We start from the raw sequence: 21,340 nt of genomic DNA, 5'->3' as shown, positions 1-21,340 counted from the left end.
CTACGTTCGTGACACCACCCACGCCCCCCTCCACCTCCAGGATTTCCGCTTCCCCGGTCCCCAACGCCTCATCTTCACCATGGACATCCAGTCCCTGTACACCTCCATCCCCCATCACGAAGGACTCAAAGCACTCCGCTTCTTCCTTTCCCGCCGTACCACCCAGTACCCTTCCACCGACACCCTCCTTCGACTGACCGAACTGGTCCTCACCCTGAACAACTTTTCTTTCCAATCCTCCCACTTTCTCCAAACAAAAGGAGTAGCCATGGGCACCCGCATGGGCCCCAGCTATGCCTGCCTCTTCGTAGGGTAAGTGGAACAATCCATCTTCCGCAACTACACTGGCCCCACCCCCCATCTTTTCCTTCGCTACATTGATGACTGTATCGGCGCTACCTCCTGCTCCCACGAGGAGGTTGAACAGTTCATCCACTACACTAACACCTTCCACTCCGACCTCAAATTCACCTGGACAGTCTCGGACTCCTCCCTCCCCTTCCTAGACCTTTCTGTTTCTATCTCAGGCGACCGAATCAACACGGACATCTACTACAAACCAACCGACTCCCACAGCTATCTGGACTACACCTCCTCCCATCCTGCCCCCTGTAAAAACGCCATCCCATTCTCCCAATTCCTTCGTCTCCGCCGCATCTGCTCCCAGGAGGACCAGTTCAAAATACGTACAACACAGATGGCCTCCTTCTTCAAGGACCGCAATTTCCCCCCCGACGTGGTCGACGGTGCCCTCCACCGCATCTCCTCCACTTCCCGCTCCTCCGCCCTTGAACCCCGCCCCTCCAACCGCCACCAGGACAGAACCCCACTGGTCCTCACCTACCACCCCACCAATCTCCATGTACAGCGCATCATCCGCCGTCACTTCCGCCACCTCCAAACAGACCCCAGCACCAAGGATATATTTCCCTCCCCTCCCCTATCAGCTTTCCGTAGAGACCACTCCCTCCGCGACTCCCTTGTCAGATCCACACCCCCCACCGACCCAACCTCCACTCCCGGCACCTTCCCTTGCAACCGCAGGAGGTGCAACACTTGCGCCCACACCTCCCCCCTCACTTCTCTCCAAGGCCCCAAAGGAAACTTCCATATCCGCCACAGATTCACCTGCACCTCCACCCACATCATCTACTGCATCCGCTGCAGCCGGTGTGGCCTCCTCTATATTGGGGAAACAGGCCGCCTACTTGCGGAGCGATTCAGAGAGCACCTCTGGGCCACCCGGACGAACCAACCCAACCAACCTGTAGCACAGCATTTCAACTCCCCCTCCCACTCCACCGAGGATATGCAGGTCATTGGACTCATCCACCGCCAAACCACAACAACCCGACGGTTGGAGGAGGAGCGTCTTATCTTCCGACTGGGAACCCTCCAACCGCAGGGGATGAACTTGGACTTCACCAGTTTCTTCATCCCCCCTCCCCCCACCTTGTCTCAGCCGGATCCCTCCAGCCCGGCACCGCCTTCCTGACCTGCAGTCTTCTTCTTGACCTCTCCGCCTCCATCCTACTCCGACCTATCACCCTCACCTTGACCTCTTTCCACCTATCACATTTCCAACGCCCCTCCTCCAAGTCCCTCCTCCCTACCTTTTATCTTCTCCTGCTGAACACTCTCTGCTCATTCCTGAAGAAGGGCCTGTGCCCGAAACGTCGAATCTCCTGTTCCCTGGATGCTGCCTGACCTGCTGTGCTGTTCCAGCAATAAAGTTTCAGCTTTTCTAATCATCTGATATTGTGTAACAAATTTGTGCTGTTGCCTGATCCTTGTGTAAAGCTCACTTGTGAGTCTGTGATTTGCTGCAGTGCAGTATTGAATTATCTATGTAGTTCCAAGAAATAGCGACTTCAGTTTTTTGGCTGTAAATAGTAATGTGTTTGTCAGGAAACATGAGTGCAAAGTACTTCAGAAAATTCAGCTAGGACATTCAAAGCTACAAGTGGTTTGGTGTGGTCTACATGTGGTAACTTCTTCAAGACATCAGTGCATTTCCATCTGTAAAATTTCCTTTCTTCCAACATGTGCTGTCAGTAGAAGAGAAAAACATTTCATTGGCCTCAGGAACCTTTTATTGTCTTCTGAGCTGGAAAAATAAATGATCAAAGGCTGTTTGTGGAGAGTGTTGCCATGTCTCTGATCTGCCATTTCAGACATGGGCCACTGAATGTAATTCAGCCATGGGAACAGTGACCAGTTTATTTTCCCTCTAATGCAGAGGGTAATGAGCGTGCACAAATTTAGCTCAGCTAGGTCTGTAGAGGGCAAAGCTCAAATTTCGGACCTAAAGATGTTACATATTGCAATAGAGTGAGACTGCCCATATGTCAATGCTTCTTAATTTCATCCTTTTTATTACTTCCGAAAGGTACTCTCGAATACAGTTTTGTTTTTGTATCTGTTTTATTGCTGTTTTATTCATTCTTTCCTGGAGTCTTTGCTTCCTCCCACAGATATAGTTACATAAGTGTTAGGTTCTTTTCCTGAGGTTTCTCACACAAGATGCAATTTGCACACACCAACTTCTGCAAACAGTTAAAGTTTATTAAAGCCTGTACAAACTAGGTGACCCCTTTGACCGTCTTCGCAGATGTGCGAAGTTGAGTCAGAGGCCCTAACAAAGAAAACACATCCACCTTTATACAGGTCATTTGGTAATGGTGACAGATATTTTGGTCACTCCCTCAGTCACATGCTACTCACGACAACCTCCAGCCACACCCTCAGTCTCACATTACCCCAGATACAATGATAGGATGAGGCCATCCTCAGAGATGATGTAAATGTGAATGCCCTAATGTTGAGGAATTGTTATGCAGACTATTTCCTGACTCTGATTCCCCAAGACAATGCAGGTGCAACATTCCTAGCTTTGGGGAATGGCTATGAAAGCATTTCTGAAAGGCACTGAATTAAAGTTTAATTTGATGATAGAAGAGTAGTAGCAAATGACTTGTCTAAATCTGCTTTCTTGCATGAATGAGGTAAAAACAATGACTGCAGATGCTGGAAACCAGATTCTGGATCAGTGGTGCTGGAAGAGCACAGCAATTCAGGCAGCATCCGAGGACAGGCAAAATCGACGTTTCGGGCAAAAGCCCTTCATCAGGAATAAAGGCAGAGAGCCTGAAGCGTGGAGAGATAAGCTAGAGGAGGGTGGGGGTGGGAGAGAGTGGCATAGAGTACAATAGGTCAGTGGGGAAGGAGATGAAGGTGATAGGTCAGGGAGGAGAGGGTGGAGTGGATAGGTGGAAAAGGAGCTGGGCAGGTCGGACAAGTCCGGACAGGTCAGGGGATCGAGTTTCTGGAGGTTAGAAGCTAGGATGAGGTGGGGGAAGGGGAAATGAGGAAACTGTTAAAATCCACATTGATGCCCTGGGGTTGAAGTGTTCCGAGGCGGAAGATGAGGCGTTCTTCCTCCAGGCGTCTGGTGGTGAGGGAGCGGCGGTGGAGGAGGCCCAGCACCTCCATATCCTCGGCAGAGTGGGAGGGGGAGTTGAAATGTTGAGCCACTGGGCGATGTGGTTGATTGGTGCGGGTGTCTCGGAGATGTTCCCTAAAGCGCTCTGCTAGGAGGCGTCCAGTCTCCCCAATGTAGAGGAGACCGCATCGGGAGCAACGGATACAATAGATGATATTAGTGGATGTGCAGGTAAAACTTTGATGGATGTGGAAAGCTCCTTTGGGGCCTTGGATGGAGGTGAGGGAGGAGGTGTGGGCGCAGGTTTTACAGTTCCTGCGGTGGCAGGGGAAAGTGCCAGGATGGGAGGGTGGGTCGTAGGGGGGCGTGGACCTGACCAGGTAGTCACGGAGGGAACGGTCTTTGCGGAAGGTGGAGAGGGGTGGGGAGGGAAATATATCCCTGGTGGTGGGGTCTGTTTGGAGGTGGCGGAAATGTCGGCGGATGATTTGGTTTATGCGAAGGTTGGTAGGGTGGAAGGTGAGTACCAGGGGCGTTCTGTCCTTGTTGCGGTTGGAGGGGTTGGGTCTGAGGGCGGAGGTGCGGGATGTGGATGAGATGCGTTGGAGGGCATCTTTAACCACGTGGGAAGGGAAATTGCGGTCTCTAAAGAAGGAGGCCATCTGGTGTGTTCTATGGTGGAACCGCTCCTCCTGGGAGCAGATACGGCGGAGGCGGAGGAATTGGGAATACGGGATGGCATTTTTGCAAGAGGTAGGGTGGGAAGAGGTGTAATCCAGGTAGCTGTGGGAGTCGGTGGGTTTGTAGAAGATGTCAGTGTCAAGTCGGTCGTCACTGATGGAGATGGAGAGGTCCAGGAAGGGGAGGGAGGTGTCAGAGATGGTCCAGGTAAATTTAAGGTCAGGGTGGAATGTGTTGGTGAAGTTGATGAATTGCTCAACCTCCTCGCGGGAGCACGAGGTGGCGCCAATGCAGTCATCAATGTAGCGGAGGAAGAGGTGGGGAGTGGTGCCGGTGTAATTACGGAAGATCAACTGCTCTACGTAGCCAACAAAGAGACAGGCATAGCTGGGGCCCATACGTGTGCCCATGGCTACCCCTTTGGTCTGGAGGAAGTGGGAGGATTCAAAGGAGAAATTGTTAAGGGTGAGGACCAGTTCGGCCAAACGAATGAGAGTGTCGGTGGAGGGGTACTGTTAGGAACGTCTGGAGAGGAAAAAACGGAGGGCTTGGAGGCCCTGGTCATGGCGGATGGAGGTGTAGAGGGATTGGATATCCATGGTGAAGATGAGGTGTTGGGGGCCGGGGAAACGGAAGTCTTGGAGGAGGTGGAGGGCGTGGGTGGTGTCTCGAACGTATGTGGGGAGTTCCTGGACTAGGGGGGATAGGACAGTGTCGAGGTAGGTAGAGATGAGTTCAGTGGGGCAGGAGCATGCTGAGACAATGGGTCGGCCAGGGTGGTCAGGCTTGTGGATCTTGGGAAGGAGGTAGAACCGGGCAGTGCGGGGTTCCCGGACTATGAGGTTGGAAGCTGTGGGTGGGAGATCTCCTGAGGTGATGAGGTTCTGTATGGTCTGGGAGATGATGGTTTGGTGATGGGGGGTGGGGTCATGGTCAAGGGGGCGGTAGGAAGAGGTGTCCTCGAGTTGGCGTTTGGCTTCAGCGATGTAGAGGTCAGTGCGCCAGACTACCACTGCGCCCCCTTTGTCCGCTGGCTTGATGGTGAGGTCAGGATTGGAGCAGAGGGATTGGAGGGCTGCGCGTTGTGAGGGTGAGAGGTTGGAGTGGGGGAGGGGGGTCGACAGGTTGAGGCGGTTAATGTCCCGGCGGCAGTTGGAAATGAAGAGGTCGAGGGCAGGTAATAGGCCAGCGCGGGGTGTCCAGGTGGATGCAGTGTGTTGGAGGTGGGCGAAGGGGTCCTCAGAAGGTGGGCGGGAGTCCTGATTGTGAAAGTAAGCTCGGAGGCGGAGGCGACGGAAGAATTGTTCGATGTCACGGCGTGTATTAAATTCATTGATGCGTGGACGGACGGGGACGAAGGTGAGTCCTTTGCTGAGGACTGATCGTTCGTCCACCATAGAACACACCAGATGGCCTCCTTCTTTAGAGACCGCAATTTCCCTTCCCACGTGGTTAAAGATGCCCTCCAACGCATCTCATCCACATCCCGCACCTCCGCCCTCAGACCCAACCCCTCCAACCGCAACAAGGACAGAACGCCCCTGGTACTCACCTTCCACCCTACCAACCTTCGCATAAACCAAATCATCCGCCGACATTTCCGCCACCTCCAAACAGACCCCACCACCAGGGATATATTTCCCTCCCCACCCCTCTCCACCTTCCGCAAAGACCGTTCCCTCCGTGACTACCTGGTCAGGTCCACGCCCCCCTACGACCCACCCTCCCATCCTGGCACTTTCCCCTGCCACCGCAGGAACTGTAAAACCTGCGCCCACACCTCCTCCCTCACCTCCATCCAAGGCCCCAAAGGAGCTTTCCACATCCATCAAAGTTTTACCTGCACATCCACTAATATCATCTATTGTATCCGTTGCTCCCGATGCGGTCTCCTCTACATTGGGGAGACTGGACGCCTCCTAGCAGAGCGCTTTAGGGAACATCTCCGAGACACCCGCACCAATCAACCACATCGCCCAGTGGCTCAACATTTCAACTCCCCCTCCCACTCTGCCGAGGATATGGAGGTGCTGGGCCTCCTCCACCGCCGCTCCCTCACCACCAGACGCCTGGAGGAAGAACGCCTCATCTTCCGCCTCGGAACACTTCAACCCCAGGGCATCAATGTGGATTTTAACAGTTTCCTCATTTCCCCTTCCCCCACCTCATCCTAGCTTCTAACCTCCAGAAACTCGATCCCCTGACCTGTCCGGACTTGTCCGACCTGCCCAGCTCCTTTTCCACCTATCCACTCCACCCTCTCCTCCCTGACCTATCACCTTCATCTCCTTCCCCACTGACCTATTGTACTCTATGCCACTCTCTCCCACCCCCACCCTCCTCTAGCTTATCTCTCCACGCTTCAGGCTCTCTGCCTTTATTCCTGATGAAGGGCTTTTGCCCGAAACGTCGATTTTGCCTGTCCTCGGATGCTGCCTGAATTGCTGTGCTCTTCCAGCACCACTGATCCAGTTTCTTGCATGAATGTCATCCCCACCTACTTCCATAATGTTCAGTCAGTGCAACGTAACCCTTTTAATATTACATTAATGTCCAGAGAGAGATTCCAATTTAATCTTTTAACATTACATAAGTATGAAACACCTTTTCAGTACTTCAACCAAGTGGCATATATTGGTATGCTATTGAACCACAGGGCATAAGTACTAAATCTGATCCTGACCTTGTCTGGCATCAATGTGCATATTTTGGCTAGACATTGACCCACCCCCCCATCCCCCCACTTCCAATTAAAATATGCTAGTAATTTTAAAGCTGCTTCTCACTGTCCCTTCTAAGATCAGCATTAGGTATGTAGTAGAAAATTGTCTTGAAAGAAAACAGTTAAATCAGCCTTTTGTTTTGTAGCTTACGCTTTTGGACATTAAAAGGAATTGACAATTTAAATCCAGTTGAACACCAATGATATACTTTTGAAGGTCATTTGTCTATTAAAAAATCAACGTTTACAAGATTTTCAAGGAATGTAATTCCCATGAGCAGCGGAACTTTTTCCTAGAGGAAAATAAGACAGCTTCAGAATCGTGAAATTTTGGCCCATGATGTCACATCTCTGGATGTCCCACCATTTCCACTTGTTAATGCCTGACCAGGAAGGACGACCAAAATGTTGGTGAAATAAATGGATTGTGATAAGATTTTTAAGAGTGAAAGTTGGAAAGCTGACAAGTTTATAAGGCAATGACTGAAGCTATTATAACCAGTGAAGGGGAATGCGCAAAAATCAAGTCAGCTGAGTTAACTTTGTTTAGGTAGTATGGACTCAAAGGTGAAAAGACTGATGGACAGAGACAAAAGGTAAGGCTAGTAATTTTAAGGTTGTTGGAAAGGACACTTGCAAACATTTACACATTGGACAAGTACAGCTTGGTTTGGACAAGTGCTTTGGGCAATTTGGAAGTCTGCTAATGCCAAGCAGAGGTGGAGGCTCAAACTGTACTAACTTGAGCCTGTGATAAATGATGGATCAGACCAGGCAATAGAAGAGAGTGCAGAACAGAAATTACAGACCTAGAAGATTAGATTAGGTTAGATTACTTAGTGTGGAAACAGGCCCTTCGGCCCAACAAGTCCACACCGACCCTCCGAAGAGCAACCCACCCAGACCCGTTCCCCTACATTTACCCCTTCACCTAACACCAAGAGCAATTTAGCATGGGCAATTCACCTAACCTGCACATTTTTGGATTGTGGGAGGGAACCAGAGCACCCGGAGGAAACCCACACACACTGGGAGAATGTTCAAACTCCACACAGACAGTTGTCTGAGGCGGTAATTGAACCCAGGTCTCTGGCACTGTGAGGCAGCAGTACTAACCACTGTGCCACCGTGCCTCCCTTAACCACTGTGTCACCTGAGATGAGGATGAATTATGGATATTGGGTTGGTGAGGAAGTTTTTAAGTGTGAGCCATTTGATCACTGTCGTGGATGTTATCCACAGTTTTTAAAAGACGATTAATATGCTTCCTGAGACAGTTGGTAAACTGTGCTGCCACAAATCTGACTTCAGGGTCCATTGTCTGTTTGGTTTCTTCCCTTTACCTCTTGCAGCCTAGGAAAACTTAATATGGTGCCGAGAGCATTTAGTACTTTGCCATGAGCAGAAAATTGCTGATCTGTTCACAAAATATGTAATGCCAATTATAATTGCATTTCCTCCTCGGGTAGAATAGACCTCCTTGGGTATCTCTGTTTTAGTTTGTACTGAAGACGATTTGTGAGTTTTGCTATTCGGATTGTACAAATCTGATGTGCTCGGTGCACTCGTTTCTTCAACTGACATCAAAAGCGAGCCTTCAGGTTTGCAGACCTGTGAAGGTATTGACTTCACGCTGTTCAAATAATTGTGGAGCAAATGACTTGAACTGACTGCTGCCACCCCCCCAAACACCAAACTCCTGTCCAATTTTACGAAGCTTCATGCAAGCAGCAAGTAAGAATCTTTAACCTTTTTAAGGAGGACACAGAAAAGGCTCAAAGGCTCTCCTCTGTCCTACATTGTTTTAGAATGTATAAAATTGGTGAGCATTTGACACAGACTGCCTGCATAAGACCTTCCATTCTTACAGTAAATCAGAGTGCTGCATTGCAGTTTTTTTTGCCAGCAAATGGATTCTATTTATACATAGTCCACTGATGTCCCTACTGGTAGAAAGTGATGCTGTCAAAAAGATCACAAGGCCTAACCTTTAAATTTAGCAATACTTTTGCATTGAATCCTGAACCAAAGCCCATCAATACTGATTTTTTTAAAAATATTTTCTTTCAAAATATGGTAACTTGTAAGATCTCTCTATATCCCAAACATTAAATGAAGTGAGATTGCATCACGTGAAATGCTGATGCTTAAACTTTGTAATTTTTTTGTAATGATGCTTTGTAATTCTTACCGGTACCCAGCAAAATGTGAACTTGATACTATTTTTCTATTTAAAGTTTCTGTTTCCTGGAAGGCAATAGTGATTAGTATTTTAAAGTGCAGCCTATTTGTAATTTCCAACTTTTACTCTGACTGGGCATAATGGGGAGTACTGGGAGACCGTATGTCACAATGCAAGATAATAGTATGCCATTGTCAGTTTAATACTGACATATATGATTATTGTATTTATTGATTGATAAAGTTTGATTACTAAATTGGTTTTCCACCACAAAAGAAATTAAATTTCAACAAACTAAAAAACTGCTCAAACATCTGACTTGAGGATATAGCGGGGCATTTCTAAAATCTAAATTCAACCAAAGTCAGCATGGTTTTATGAAAGGAAAATTGCGTTCATGTTAAGTATTGTCTGCGTTTTCCTTTTTTATAAAAAACCTCCAGTGTGAATAAAGGGGAGCCTATGAAGGTGCTGTACTTAGATTTCCAGAAGACATTTGGCAATATGCCACATTAGTGGCTATGATGTACAGTAAGAGCTCATGATGTACTGGTTAACACAATAGTGACGTTAGACAATTGGTTAGCTAAGTGGAGTTAAGAACAAACATAAATCAGTAATTTTCAAATCGGCAAGATGTGACGAATACTACAAGTATCGGTGCTGCAGTCTCAACAGGTCACAATTTATATTAATAACTTGGATGAACAACTGTATGGTTGAACTGTATAGTTACTACAAGGGTAGGATAGTTGTTAAGAGAATCTATTTCCTTTCGCAGTTTCCTTACGTAATAGGCAAAATTTTGGAATCAAGGGTTATGAGATAAGGCAGGAACAGGATACTGATTAAGGATGATCAGCCATGATCATATTGAATGGTGGTGCAGGCTCAAAGGGCAGAATGGCCTACTCCTGCACCTATTGTCTATAAAAATGTACTATCAGGCAGGAAAATGTGAAATTCTACACTTTGCCAAGAATAGAAAAACAATATAAATGAAGTGTGATTGCTGAACTCTAGTTCAGAGGGATTTCAGTGCCCTTGTACAGGCAGCCCAGGTTATGACTGCGTTCTGCACTTGTGTCCATTTGTAAATCTGATTTAAAACAGGCCTGAAAGCAATACAATACCATACAACTAACCAGTCATAAGTATGAGCATTCATAAGGTGGGAGCCAACATTCATAAAATGGGGACCACCTGTAAGTGAATCACAAAAACTGAGTATGTATGTATAGTAAGTAATAAACTGGTGTTTATTTTTCAATAATGGAAATAGAATATAAAAGTAGATATATTACATTGCAATTGTATAGATACTGCATCTGGAGTACTTGTATGTCTTTGCTCTCCTTGGTTAAGAAAAGATGTAATTGTATTAGAGGCAGTTGAGAGAATATTTACTCAACCCATAGCTGGGTTACGAGGAACAGTTGAACAAGCTCCTTTCTATCTATTGGACTGGGGTAGAATAAGAGGGAATCTTATTGAGGCATATAGGATCCTGTGAGGACTTGATGAGGTGAATGCTGAAAGGATGTTTCTGGGAAACAAGAGCTCAGACACTTTTTTTAAAAATAAGAAGTCTTCCATTGCAACCGAATAAGAAATTTAGTCTGAGTGGGTTAAGAATCTTTAAAATTCTTTGTGTGTTGAGACAGGGTCATTAAATGCATTGAAGGCAGAGGTAGATTTCTGTCTAATAAGGGAGTCAAAAGATTTTCAGAGCAGGTTGAAATGTGGAGTTGAGGCTCTGATCATATCAGCTATGATCTTTTTGAACAACAAAGCAGGCTTAAAGGAAAAAATTATCTATTCCTGCCCCAAATTAAGCATTATTTGCTACCCAGTGTTTTGCCATTCTTTAGCTTTTTTGGGATGTTTTTCTCTGGTATTAACCAGAATGCTCAAGAGGAAGGGAGATTCAGCTTATGACACTTCATGTTGATAAAATTTTGTGTATTAGAATTCTCGTGGTTAATATTTTGTTCATTTAAAGAGATTATTCTGATTTTTTGGGGGGGAAAAATCTGTACCTCCTTGCAACTATCCTGTTCCAGTTAGGAGGTTGAGGTGCATGTATCTGTGTAATTACTACTTAAAGTGAAATAGATTTATGACCACTTAGCCCAAAGACTTAGCCTAATTTTTTCAATCAAGCCTGAACAAATAATATTCCAAAGCTGTCTCTCATCATGTAATAAACATGAGTTATCAAAGAGTAGAAATGAATTCAGTAATGCAGTTTTAGAAGGGACATTAAAATTGTAATTTGCTAAGTTTCAAAGGACAGTATACTAAAGGTAATCTGGTGGGCAAGTTGTTGGAGGGAATCCTGAAGCACAGGATTTACATGTATTTGGAAAGGTTAGTACTGCTCAGGGATAGTCAACATGGCTTTGTGTATGGGAAATCATGTCTCATAAACTTGATTGAGTTTTTTGAATAAGTAACAAAGAGGACTGATGAGCAGTGGAGGTAATCTATATGTACTTCAGTAAGTATTTCACAGGGTTCCTCATGGTAGACTAGTTAGCAAGGTTAGATCACACGTAATAGAGGGAGAATTAGCCATTTGGATACAGAACTGTCTCAAAGGTAGAAGACAGAGGATGGTGGTGGAGGGTTGCTTTTCAGACTGGAGGCCTGTGCTCAGTGGTGTGCCACAAGGATTGGTGCTGGGTCCACTGCTTTTCTTTGTTAATATAAATGATTTGGATGTGAACATAGGAGGCATAGTTAGTAAGTTTGCAGATGACGCCAAAGTTAGCAGCGTGGTGGACAATGAAGAAGGTTACCTCAGTAGAACAGGATCTTGATCAGATGGGCCAATGGACTGAGGAGTGACAGATGGAATTTAATTTGGATAAATGTGAGGTGCTACATTTTGGAAAGGCAAATCACAGCAGGACTTATACACATTACTGGTAAGGTCCTGGGGAGTGTTGTTGAACAAAGACCTTGAAGTGCAGGTTAATAGTTCCTTGAAAGTGGATAGGATAGTGAAGAAGGCTTTTGGTATGCTTTCCTTTTTATTGATCAGAGCATTGAGTATAGGAGTTGGGAGGTCGTGTTGTGGCTGTTTAGAACATGGTTACGCTACTATTGGAATACTGCATTCAATTCTGGTCTCCCTGCTATAGGAAGGATGTTGTAAAACTTGAAAGGATTCAGAGAAGATTTACAAGGATGTTGATAGCATTGGACGGTTTTAGCTGTAGGGAGAGGCTGAATAAACTGGGGCTGTTTTCCCTGGAGCATTGGAGGCTGAGGGTGACCTGACAGGTTTATAAAATTATAAAGGGGATGGGCAAGGTCTTATCCTTGGGTTAGAGGAGCCCAAAACTAAAGGGCATGGCTTTTGGTTGCGAGAGGAAAGATTTAAACGGGACCAAAAGGGCAACTTTTTTCACGCAGAGGATGGTGCGTGTTTGGAATGAGCTGCCAGAGGAAGTGGGGGAGGCTGGTACAATTACAACAATTAAAAGGCATCTGGGTGGGAATATGAATAGGAAGGGTTTAGCAGGATAAGGGCCAAATGCTGGCAAATAAGGTTAGATTTATTTAGGATATCTGGTTGACATGGACAAGTTGGAACAACAGACTGAAGGGTCTGTTTCCATGCTGTATATCTCTGACTTTGACTCTCTTTCTGTACACCTTGTGGAATGTTTGCAAATATTTGGCAAAGGATCACTGATTTTAAGCCTAAAAATGCAGTGTTGAGCAAAGAAAGATCAGACCATTCTGTGGTTTACTGTTTGAGTTTGCCTCTGTCTGACCTGAATTTCTGTTTTGTTTTATTGAAACAGAAACTAGACCAGTTTAGACTTTGACTGCATCAGTAGCAACAATGAGTTTTTTTTTGTGGAATGCGGGCGTTGATGCCTGGCCAGCATTTACTGCCAGTCCTGAGTTCCCTTTGGGAAGGTGGTAGTGAGCGGCCACCTTGAGCAGCTGCAGTCCACATGCTGTGATTGACCCACCATGCTGTTAGGGTGGGAATTCCATATTTTGACCCAGCAACAGCGAGAGAACTGTGGTATATTTTGAAGTCAGGATGGTGAGTGCCTTGGAGGGGAATTTGCAGGTGGTAGTGTTCTCATGTATCTGCTGCCCTTGTCTTTCTAGATGGAAGTAGTGGTGGGTTTGGAAGGTGCTGTCTGAGAATGTTTGACGGATTTCTGCAGTGCATCTTGTAGATAGTACACATTGGCACCTCCATATCATAGTCAGTAGCAGCAATGTTGGACTGGGGGTGGACAAAGATAAAAATCACACATCCGGTTATAGTCCAACAGGTTTAATTAGAAGGTCAAGCTTTCGGAGCACTGCACCTTCTTCAGCTAGCTAATGGGGCAGGATCATAGGACACAGAATTTATAGTAAAAAGTCATAGTGTCATACAATTGATACAATGTATTGTGCAAACCTAGATTACTATTAAGTCTTAATCACTTACAATGGGGTTGCACGTTTCAATTCACTAAATGTAAATCCCAGAACAACTATCATGTCACATTCCTGAGAACTTAAGACACCCATGAGGATAGTCTCAACTGGGATGTTGAATTCATGTCACACTACATTATGCACTTCTCACACACTCTCTCACACATAGATACACACTTAAACACATACTCTTGCACGCTATCACATTCTCACACTCATTCCTTTTCTTTTCCACCTCCCTCCCACACACACGCACACTCTCTCCCCCTCTGTCTCTCGCACACATGCACATGCAGATACACACATGAAAACTTTGGGGTAAATTTGCATTTGCAGATACATTCTATTTTGTTCAAAAAGTGCACAAGGGCTTACTTTTGGTGGGACAGAAAATATCCAGGGATGGTGGTGGTGTCTGGGACATTGCCTGTAAGGTATGATTCTGAGTGTGTGACTGTGTCAGACTATTGCATGACTAGTCTGGTGAAACAGCTCTCCTAATTTAGCACTAGCCCTTAGATGTTAGTAAGGAGGACTTTGCAGGGTTGACAAGGCTGTTTCTGCAGTTTTCTTCACTCGTGCCTAAGTCGATGCCAGGTAGTCTGTCCGGTTTCAGTTCTCTGTTGAGATTTCATAGCGGTTGGTAAAACTGAGTGGCTTTCTCAGTGAGCAGTTGAGTCAATCACTGCTGTGGATTTAGAGTCACACGCAGGTCAGACCAGGTGAGGATGGCATATTTCCTTCTCTGAAGGATATTACTGAGCAACATGGGTTTTTCCAGCAATCGACAATGGTTTCACGGTCATCAGTAGATTTTTAATTCCAGTTTTGTTTTAGATTTGATTTTCAGATTGAACCGTCTGCTGTGGTGGGATTTGTACTTGTCCCCAGAACATGAGCTGAGTTTCTCAATTAATAGTTGAATGATAATACTTATAGGCTATCACCAGCTCCACACGTTGTACTATGTAATAATATTTTCTGCAATTCTAGAGCCTGCTGCTATAAGTTATGCATTGCTAAATTTTGGTCTTAAACTTCTCCATGTTTCCTTACAGCTGACCTTACTGATGATTTTCTCTCAATTGTGCATATGCTTTTTAACTTTACTTTTTACTTCAATGCATGATTGTCTTTCCACTTGCACCGCTTTTAGAGTCAGTCTCTCTGTTTCAACTGATAAATCTAGATTATAGTCAGCAAGTGAAAAGCAAGAGCCCAATTGACAAAGAGGATTGATGAGGGCAGAGCAGTTGATGTGATCTATATGGACTTCAGTAAGGCGTTCGACAAGGTTCCCCATGGGAGACTGATTAGCAAGGTTATATCTCATGGAATACAGGGAGAACTAGCCATTTGAATACAGAACTGGCAAAAAGGTAGAAGACAGAGGGTGGTGGTGGAGTGTTGGTTTACAGACTGGAGGCCTGTGACCAGTGGAGTGCCACAAGCGTCCGTGCTGGGTCCTCTCCATTTTGTCGTTTATATAAATGATTTGGATGGGAACGTAGGAGGTATATTTAGTAAGTTTGCAAATGACACCAAAATTGGTGGTGTAGTGGACAGCGAAGAAGGTTATCTCAGAGTATAACAGGATCTTGATCAGAATGGCCAATGGGCTGACGAGTGGCATATGGAGTTTAATTTAGATAAATGCAAGGTGCTGCATTTTGGGAAAGCAAATCTTAGCAGGACTTATACACTTAATGGTAACTTCCTATGGAGTGTTGCTGAACAAAGACCTTGGAGTGAAGATTCATAGCTCCTTGAAAGTAGAATCTCCGGTAGATAGGATAGTGAAGGAGGCTGAAAAATGTGTTGCTGGAAAAGCGCAGCAGGTCAGGCAGCATCCAAGGAGCAGGAGAATCGATGTTTCGGGCATAAGCCCTTCAGGAATGAGGGTTTAGAATAAATAGGAAGGTTTAGAGGGATATGGGCTCGGTGCTGGCAGGTGGGACTAGATTGGGTTGGGATATCTGGTCGGCATGGACTAGTTGAACCGAAGGGTCTGTTTCCATGCTGTACGTCTCTGTGACTTGCATTTTCCCTTGCAACTCAGTCCTTCATTGTTTTGGGCCAGTCTTTTATTGCTGTTCTCGCCCTTCAGATTTTGAAAGGCTTCCTTTTGACTTGCCAGAAAAATTTGACAATAGTAGTTGAATTGCAGTAGAATCAGAGCTTCAGATTTCCAGCATCTGTGGTGCTTTGTTTTCTTTGTTTATTTTAGAGTTTAACTTTACCATTCAGTGCATTGGGAGATATTGGCTTTTTCCTTCCATGAATTAAGCCAACTATCTAAAACTTTTACCTATTAAGTTATATTTTGATAGTAAATAAATGCCAAAGCAGTAAGCAAAGGATTGATTTGTTCAACATGGATGTGTTGTCAGTGGCAAAATACTTTCTCAAACCATATGCTGATAGTTTTATTCATACTGGATAAAATTCTTAATTTATATTATTATTGAAGTTTGTTGTCAGTTAAAGTAAAAGGTTGTGATTTGTTAGCCTGTTAAAACTGTGAAATGAGGTCGGTTTGCTGAAGATAGAAAAGTTGGGATACTTTTCCTAACTTTTGCTGAAATATATTTGCATAACTAATTGCAAGGAAAACTATCATACTCTTTGGATATCCTTAGGTATGGGGCTTTATGAACTCCTATTTTAAAACCACCTCAGTGTCCTCTTGAGAGGAGTTTTCATGCAAAGTGTTTAAACAAGTTAAGTTTAAAGGAACTTTGAGACCTTAATACTCTTTAAAGTCAAATGCCTCCTTTGCATCCATGGTTAACAATGCAGAAACAAACTTTTGCTTTCCAAAAGAGATCCAGAGTTGCGTGACTGGTTTTAACTTCCTGGCAAAACTGTGTTCCATTTCAATTGGAATAGTAACTCTACAAACACACTGCTTCAGTGGCACGCAAAGGTAAGTCTGTTAAAGTCAGATTTGTTGTATGGTAGCCAATAATCTTGCCACAAGAACATAATATTGTATCTTTTAATATAGAAAACATCTCATGATACTTCAGAGGCACAAACAAATCTTAGAATCTGTGAAGTCCAGGAGGGGTAAACAAAATCTGGAAATCTATTCATAAAGATGGATTTAAAGGGTATTATGGTGTGCCAAAGATGGTATCAGAAAGTGCAATCTGCTTGGCTGAAGGCATGTGGAGTAAATAATGCATTGAAATGTATGTGGGGTGTGTATGGAGAATGGTTAGATTAGATTAGATTAGATTAGATTAGATTAGATTAGATTAGATTACAGTGTGGAAACAGGCCCTTCGGCCCAACAAGTCCACACCGACCCGCCGAAGCGAAACCCACCCATACCCCTACATTTACCCCTTACCTAACACTACGGGCAATTTAGTATGGCCAGTTCACCTAACCTGCACATCTTTGGACTGTGGGAGGAAACCGGAGCACCCGGAGGAAACCCACGCAGACACGGGGAGAACGTGCAAACTCCACACAGTCAGTCGCCTGAGTCGGGAATTGAACCCGGGTCTCTGGCGCTGCGAGGCAGCAGTGCTAACCACTGTGCCACCGTGCCGCCCACAAGATGCACCATCTTAGGTTCCAGTCAGAGGAGCATAAAACTTGATGGGTGTGGATCTGGAAGATGTTACAGATAGGTTGGCTGCAGTGGATAAGAGGCTGGCTAGAACAGCAGTGATTCAATTGAGTTAATAGCTGGGAAGGAAATAGGTGATGCATAAAAATATTTGCACACTCATCTCGGAAGGGAAGGTGGTGTGGAACATTGTACGGTGGTAGTCTTATGGACTTTTACAACATTATCCATTAAAATGTTTACCAATTATTGATATGAGACGTATGTGATTTTACCTTTAGTGTTTTGTGGTTTGCTAATTTGGGTAGGATCTATACCATATTACTCCTCCCACACCCCTGCCATAACAATGACCATAGGGTTCATAATCTGTAATACTGAAGTATTAATTTTTTTAAAAAGGTAAATTACTCTTTGAATATGTCAGTCATCTGGTAAATTCAGATTTTCCCCATGTCACAAATATAACTAGGGCCACAGAGATCCACTGGGGCTTTCAGATGTCTGTTCTATGAAGAGAACATTGCATCATCCCATTGTATGAATCTCTTAATCTCTATTTTGTATTTGACCCACAATATCATCAGAGTTTTTTTTAAATCTGTAAGATTCAGAGTTGTTAATTATTGTGTCAATGTATGCAAAAAAAATTTCCTTGCTGGTCTGTATTCTCTACAAAGTACCCTGTTTCTTTGGAGGGTAAAATTGCCCCATCTATTACATGTTTTTATTGTGTTTTTTTTTAAACAGAATTGAAACACAGAAATCTCAAACAGAAGCCCTTCCTCAGTCCAGACCAAGATCCAGAGGGGAGGAGGGTGGGCAAGTTGGTTTGTGGAGGAGAACTTCACTCAAAAAATGAGGACTACTACACTTTTGGTTAGTGACCTATGTTACTTTGTTGCTGATTGCCCTGCCCCACCTATCCTTGGCTGGTTGAGTATGAAAGAATAAATTGGTGTAATGTAATGTGTATCGGAGTGGATATTCACCATCGCCACCTCCTGGGAATTCCCATCAAACTATGCATTATTATTTAATAAGCCTAGGCTATCTTTAAATAAGAGAATACTTTCTAGCTGCCTTTGGGCATGTTTCTATTGGTAAGCATAAGGGCAACACAAAGGTGCTCTTGTGGCAAAATGGTAATGTCTCTACCTGAAAGTCTGTGTTCAAGGCCTACCTGTGCCAGATATGTCATGACACAATTGAACAGGTTGATTTAAAATAACTAAGGGCATCGTATTCCTCTGGTTAGTCATCAGTTAATGATACTGGAACTGTAGGCAAAATTGCGGCTCTCTGGAGGTTTCATTGGAACTAGTGTCAAGACATTTTTGTGTTTATGGATGTAAGAACCTTGGCACTTGGGGATCTTAACTGTGAGGTTTTTCTTCAGATAATAGCAGCTGTTGCAGCCTTTGTGCCAGAGTTACCTATTTTTTTTCTGGAGTTTGCAAAGCTGAATGTGCTGTTGAACAGGCTGTTTGATTTATTCAGTGCGCTTGTGCGCGTTTGGCCATTGTTGCATGACAGACTAGAATATATGTTCTGCACACTGTGTGCGCATTCGCACCACACTTTTTTGTGAGGTGGAAGGAGAATAATTTCAAAGGCTAATGCAATGTTGATCTCTTAAGTAGGTTAGAATAAAAAGGAGTGACAGTGACCTGAGAATTGGTTATTATTTATTTTGAGTACAGTGTCTGGATCTCAGCTAGTGCAATACATTGTCTTTTGGAGGAATTGCCTTTCAGATTCACAAAACTGTGGGCATTAAAAGGATTATAAATCATGTCACAACTTAACAGGGAAGAAAGGACTAATGGTCATGTGTTACTGTTCCAAATGCAGTCATAAAATGTAAACATTCCAATGAGACAAAAATGACCAATTTGGCTGGCTGCTGCCCGGGACAAAAGTAGTTCACACTAGGTTTCATCGTTTAACAGAAAATATTTCTGTTTGTTGTAATGCTTTACCTTGGCAGAAGACAGCAAAATGTTTTAATCTTCTTGTGTGCAACTTCAAAATATACCACTTCAGAAGCCACAAATGTGTACACATTCTTCATCACAACTGAAATTGACAAAAGACAAACAACATAACACTCATTATAGGTGGAAAAACAATATCAACAGGCTAAACAAACTTGTCCAGACTAAAAGGCAGAAAGTTATTTTCTCTAAGCCCTTCTGATTTAAGTAATAATGTCTATCAGGTGGTGGCTGTTCAATTTGATGGTTAATCAGGTTGAACTAGATGTTGTCTTGTTTCAGAATGCTCTCTCAAGCTTTCTTGGTTTTTTGGTCTTGCCTTCACACGAAAAGAGGGAGAGATAAACACTTCCTGTTTGCAGTATTGGACATTTCTCACCCTCTACCTTTTGGCACGCAAACCTTTTTAACCCTGCAGCTCAACCAATCAGAAGGCTGGTGTCAGGCAGAACTTTAATTCAAAAGACCCCCTGTGGCACACAGTCTCAAATTTTCCTTTGGTGCTTCAAAAAGCAACATTTTAATTGCACAGCTGAAGGAATATGGTTTTCAAATTGCAGAACTCTCTATTTCAATTAGAGCAGTTCAACTGCATTTCAGCTTTTCTCCTCCAGGAATAAAAAAGTGTTTGCTTGCAATTATGAAAACTACTTCAGCGAAGGAGCTGATGAGATAAATAAAGGACAACAACTTTTTGTAGTGGGAGAGTACAGAATAGGGGGACAAAACTGTGTGGCCTGGCTTGAATTGCGTGATGTTAGGAGTTGTATTCTTAAGTATGTAAGTTAGCTCACTGAGCTTGAAGGTTTGTTTTCAGACATTTTGTTACTATACTAGGTAACATTGTCAGTGAGAGTTGTATTCTTTGCACAAAGAATGGTGGGAATCTGGAGCAGTTTTCCCCCTCAAGCTTTTTGACTGTAGGTAAATTGAAAATTTCAGAATCGAAGTTTGCTAAATGTTTGATATGCAAATGTGGTAAAAATTACAGGAAGACAGAGGGTAGATGGGTTCAAGTAATAGATCAAGGGAATGGTCTAAGGGAATAGCAGGCCCAAAGGACTGACTCTCTGTTTCCATTTGCAGTTCCCAACTTAGGCGCACTTGTACAATGGGACAAGATCCCACGTAAATAATTTTAAGGATCCAACATGCAAACATTTGCTTGTATTCACAAATGGCTGTTTTATTTTGTACTATATTGTGTTCTGATCTGCGTGTAAATTGACTTAGGAGCGTACTCTGAAATCGAGCCATTTTGTAACTTGGGGACTGACTGTACACTTTCTTTCCTGAAAAGATAGGAAGGCAAAATTGCTTTGTCTTAACTGCGTGATGTAATTTTTCTGCACAAGGTTCTTGTGGGATGGGTGTGTGTCTGAGAGCGGGGTGTGCGTATGTGAGAGGGTCTGTATGAGTGTGTGTGTGTGCGCGCGCGCGCGTGCGCACAAGTGAGTGTGTATAGTGTAGTGGGATCACCTGTAGTATGACATGAACCCCAAGTCCAGGTTGAGGCCTCCTTATGGGTTTTGAATTTGGCTATCAGCCTCTGCTCGGCCACTCTGCGTTGTTGTGCATCTTGAAGTCTGCCTTGGAGGTGGTCACCTGAAGATCCGAGACCAAATGTTCCTGACTGCTAAAGTGTTCCCCGACAGGGAGGGAACATCCCTTTCTGGCGATTGTTGCATGGTCTCTATTCATCCATTGTCGTAGTGTCTGCTTGGTCTCATCAATGTACCATGCCTCGGGGCATCCTTGCTTGCAGCATGGGAGGTAGACAACATTGGCTGAGTCACATGAGTACCTAACATGTACATTGTGGGGTGGTGTCCCCACGTGTAATGGTAGTATCCATGTCGACACTAATGCATCTTGCAGTGGTTGCCATAACAGAATTGTACGGTGTTGTTGCCGATGTTGCCCTGAAGGCTAGGCAGTTTGCTGCGAACAATGGTCTGTTTAAGGTTTGGCGGTTTTTTAAAGGCGAGAAGTGGACTCCATTCTATTTTGTTTAAAAAGCACACAGTCTGCAGATAGTCAATCCATGTAACATTTTGTAAATTTCTACTTTGGAAATAGAACCAGTCTGACTCAGGATTGGGATACAGACAGACTTCTAACCTCACAGCTTTAATGCATTGTCTGAGCTAAGATGTCACCTTTTTCTATAAACCTTAAGTTATTTAGAGAATGTGACTTGAAAGAAGTTCTGGGAATTTACATATTAATGAACCAAACCCTGCAACCCATTCTAAAAGATGGAAGACTTAACAGCAATCTA

At 44.3% G+C, this 21,340-nt stretch overlaps 1 protein-coding gene across 4 annotated transcripts in view; it reads left to right on the top strand.

Moving 5' to 3' along the window:
• map2k4a (mitogen-activated protein kinase kinase 4a) overlaps positions 1-21,340 on the top strand; it is a 187,348-nt gene that overhangs the window by 35,710 nt on the left and 130,298 nt on the right. For 2 of the 4 annotated variants that reach the window (XM_043714457.2, XM_043714458.2), the window contains exon 2: positions 17,813-17,941. The exons of the other annotated variants lie outside the window; for them this stretch is intronic. In XM_043714457.2, coding sequence (XP_043570392.1) covers positions 17,813-17,941 — 129 coding nt within the window. The remainder of the gene's footprint in view (positions 1-17,812; positions 17,942-21,340) is intronic. 4 annotated transcript variants of the gene reach the window in all.

This window comes from Chiloscyllium plagiosum, unplaced genomic scaffold (assembly GCF_037043375.1).
Source record: "Chiloscyllium plagiosum isolate Xiang-an unplaced genomic scaffold, Cpla_swu_hap1 HiC_scaffold_25, whole genome shotgun sequence".
NCBI lineage: Eukaryota > Metazoa > Chordata > Chondrichthyes > Orectolobiformes > Hemiscylliidae > Chiloscyllium > Chiloscyllium plagiosum.
Note: the sequence above shows the minus strand (reverse complement) of the source record. Positions and strands in the feature narration are given on the sequence as shown.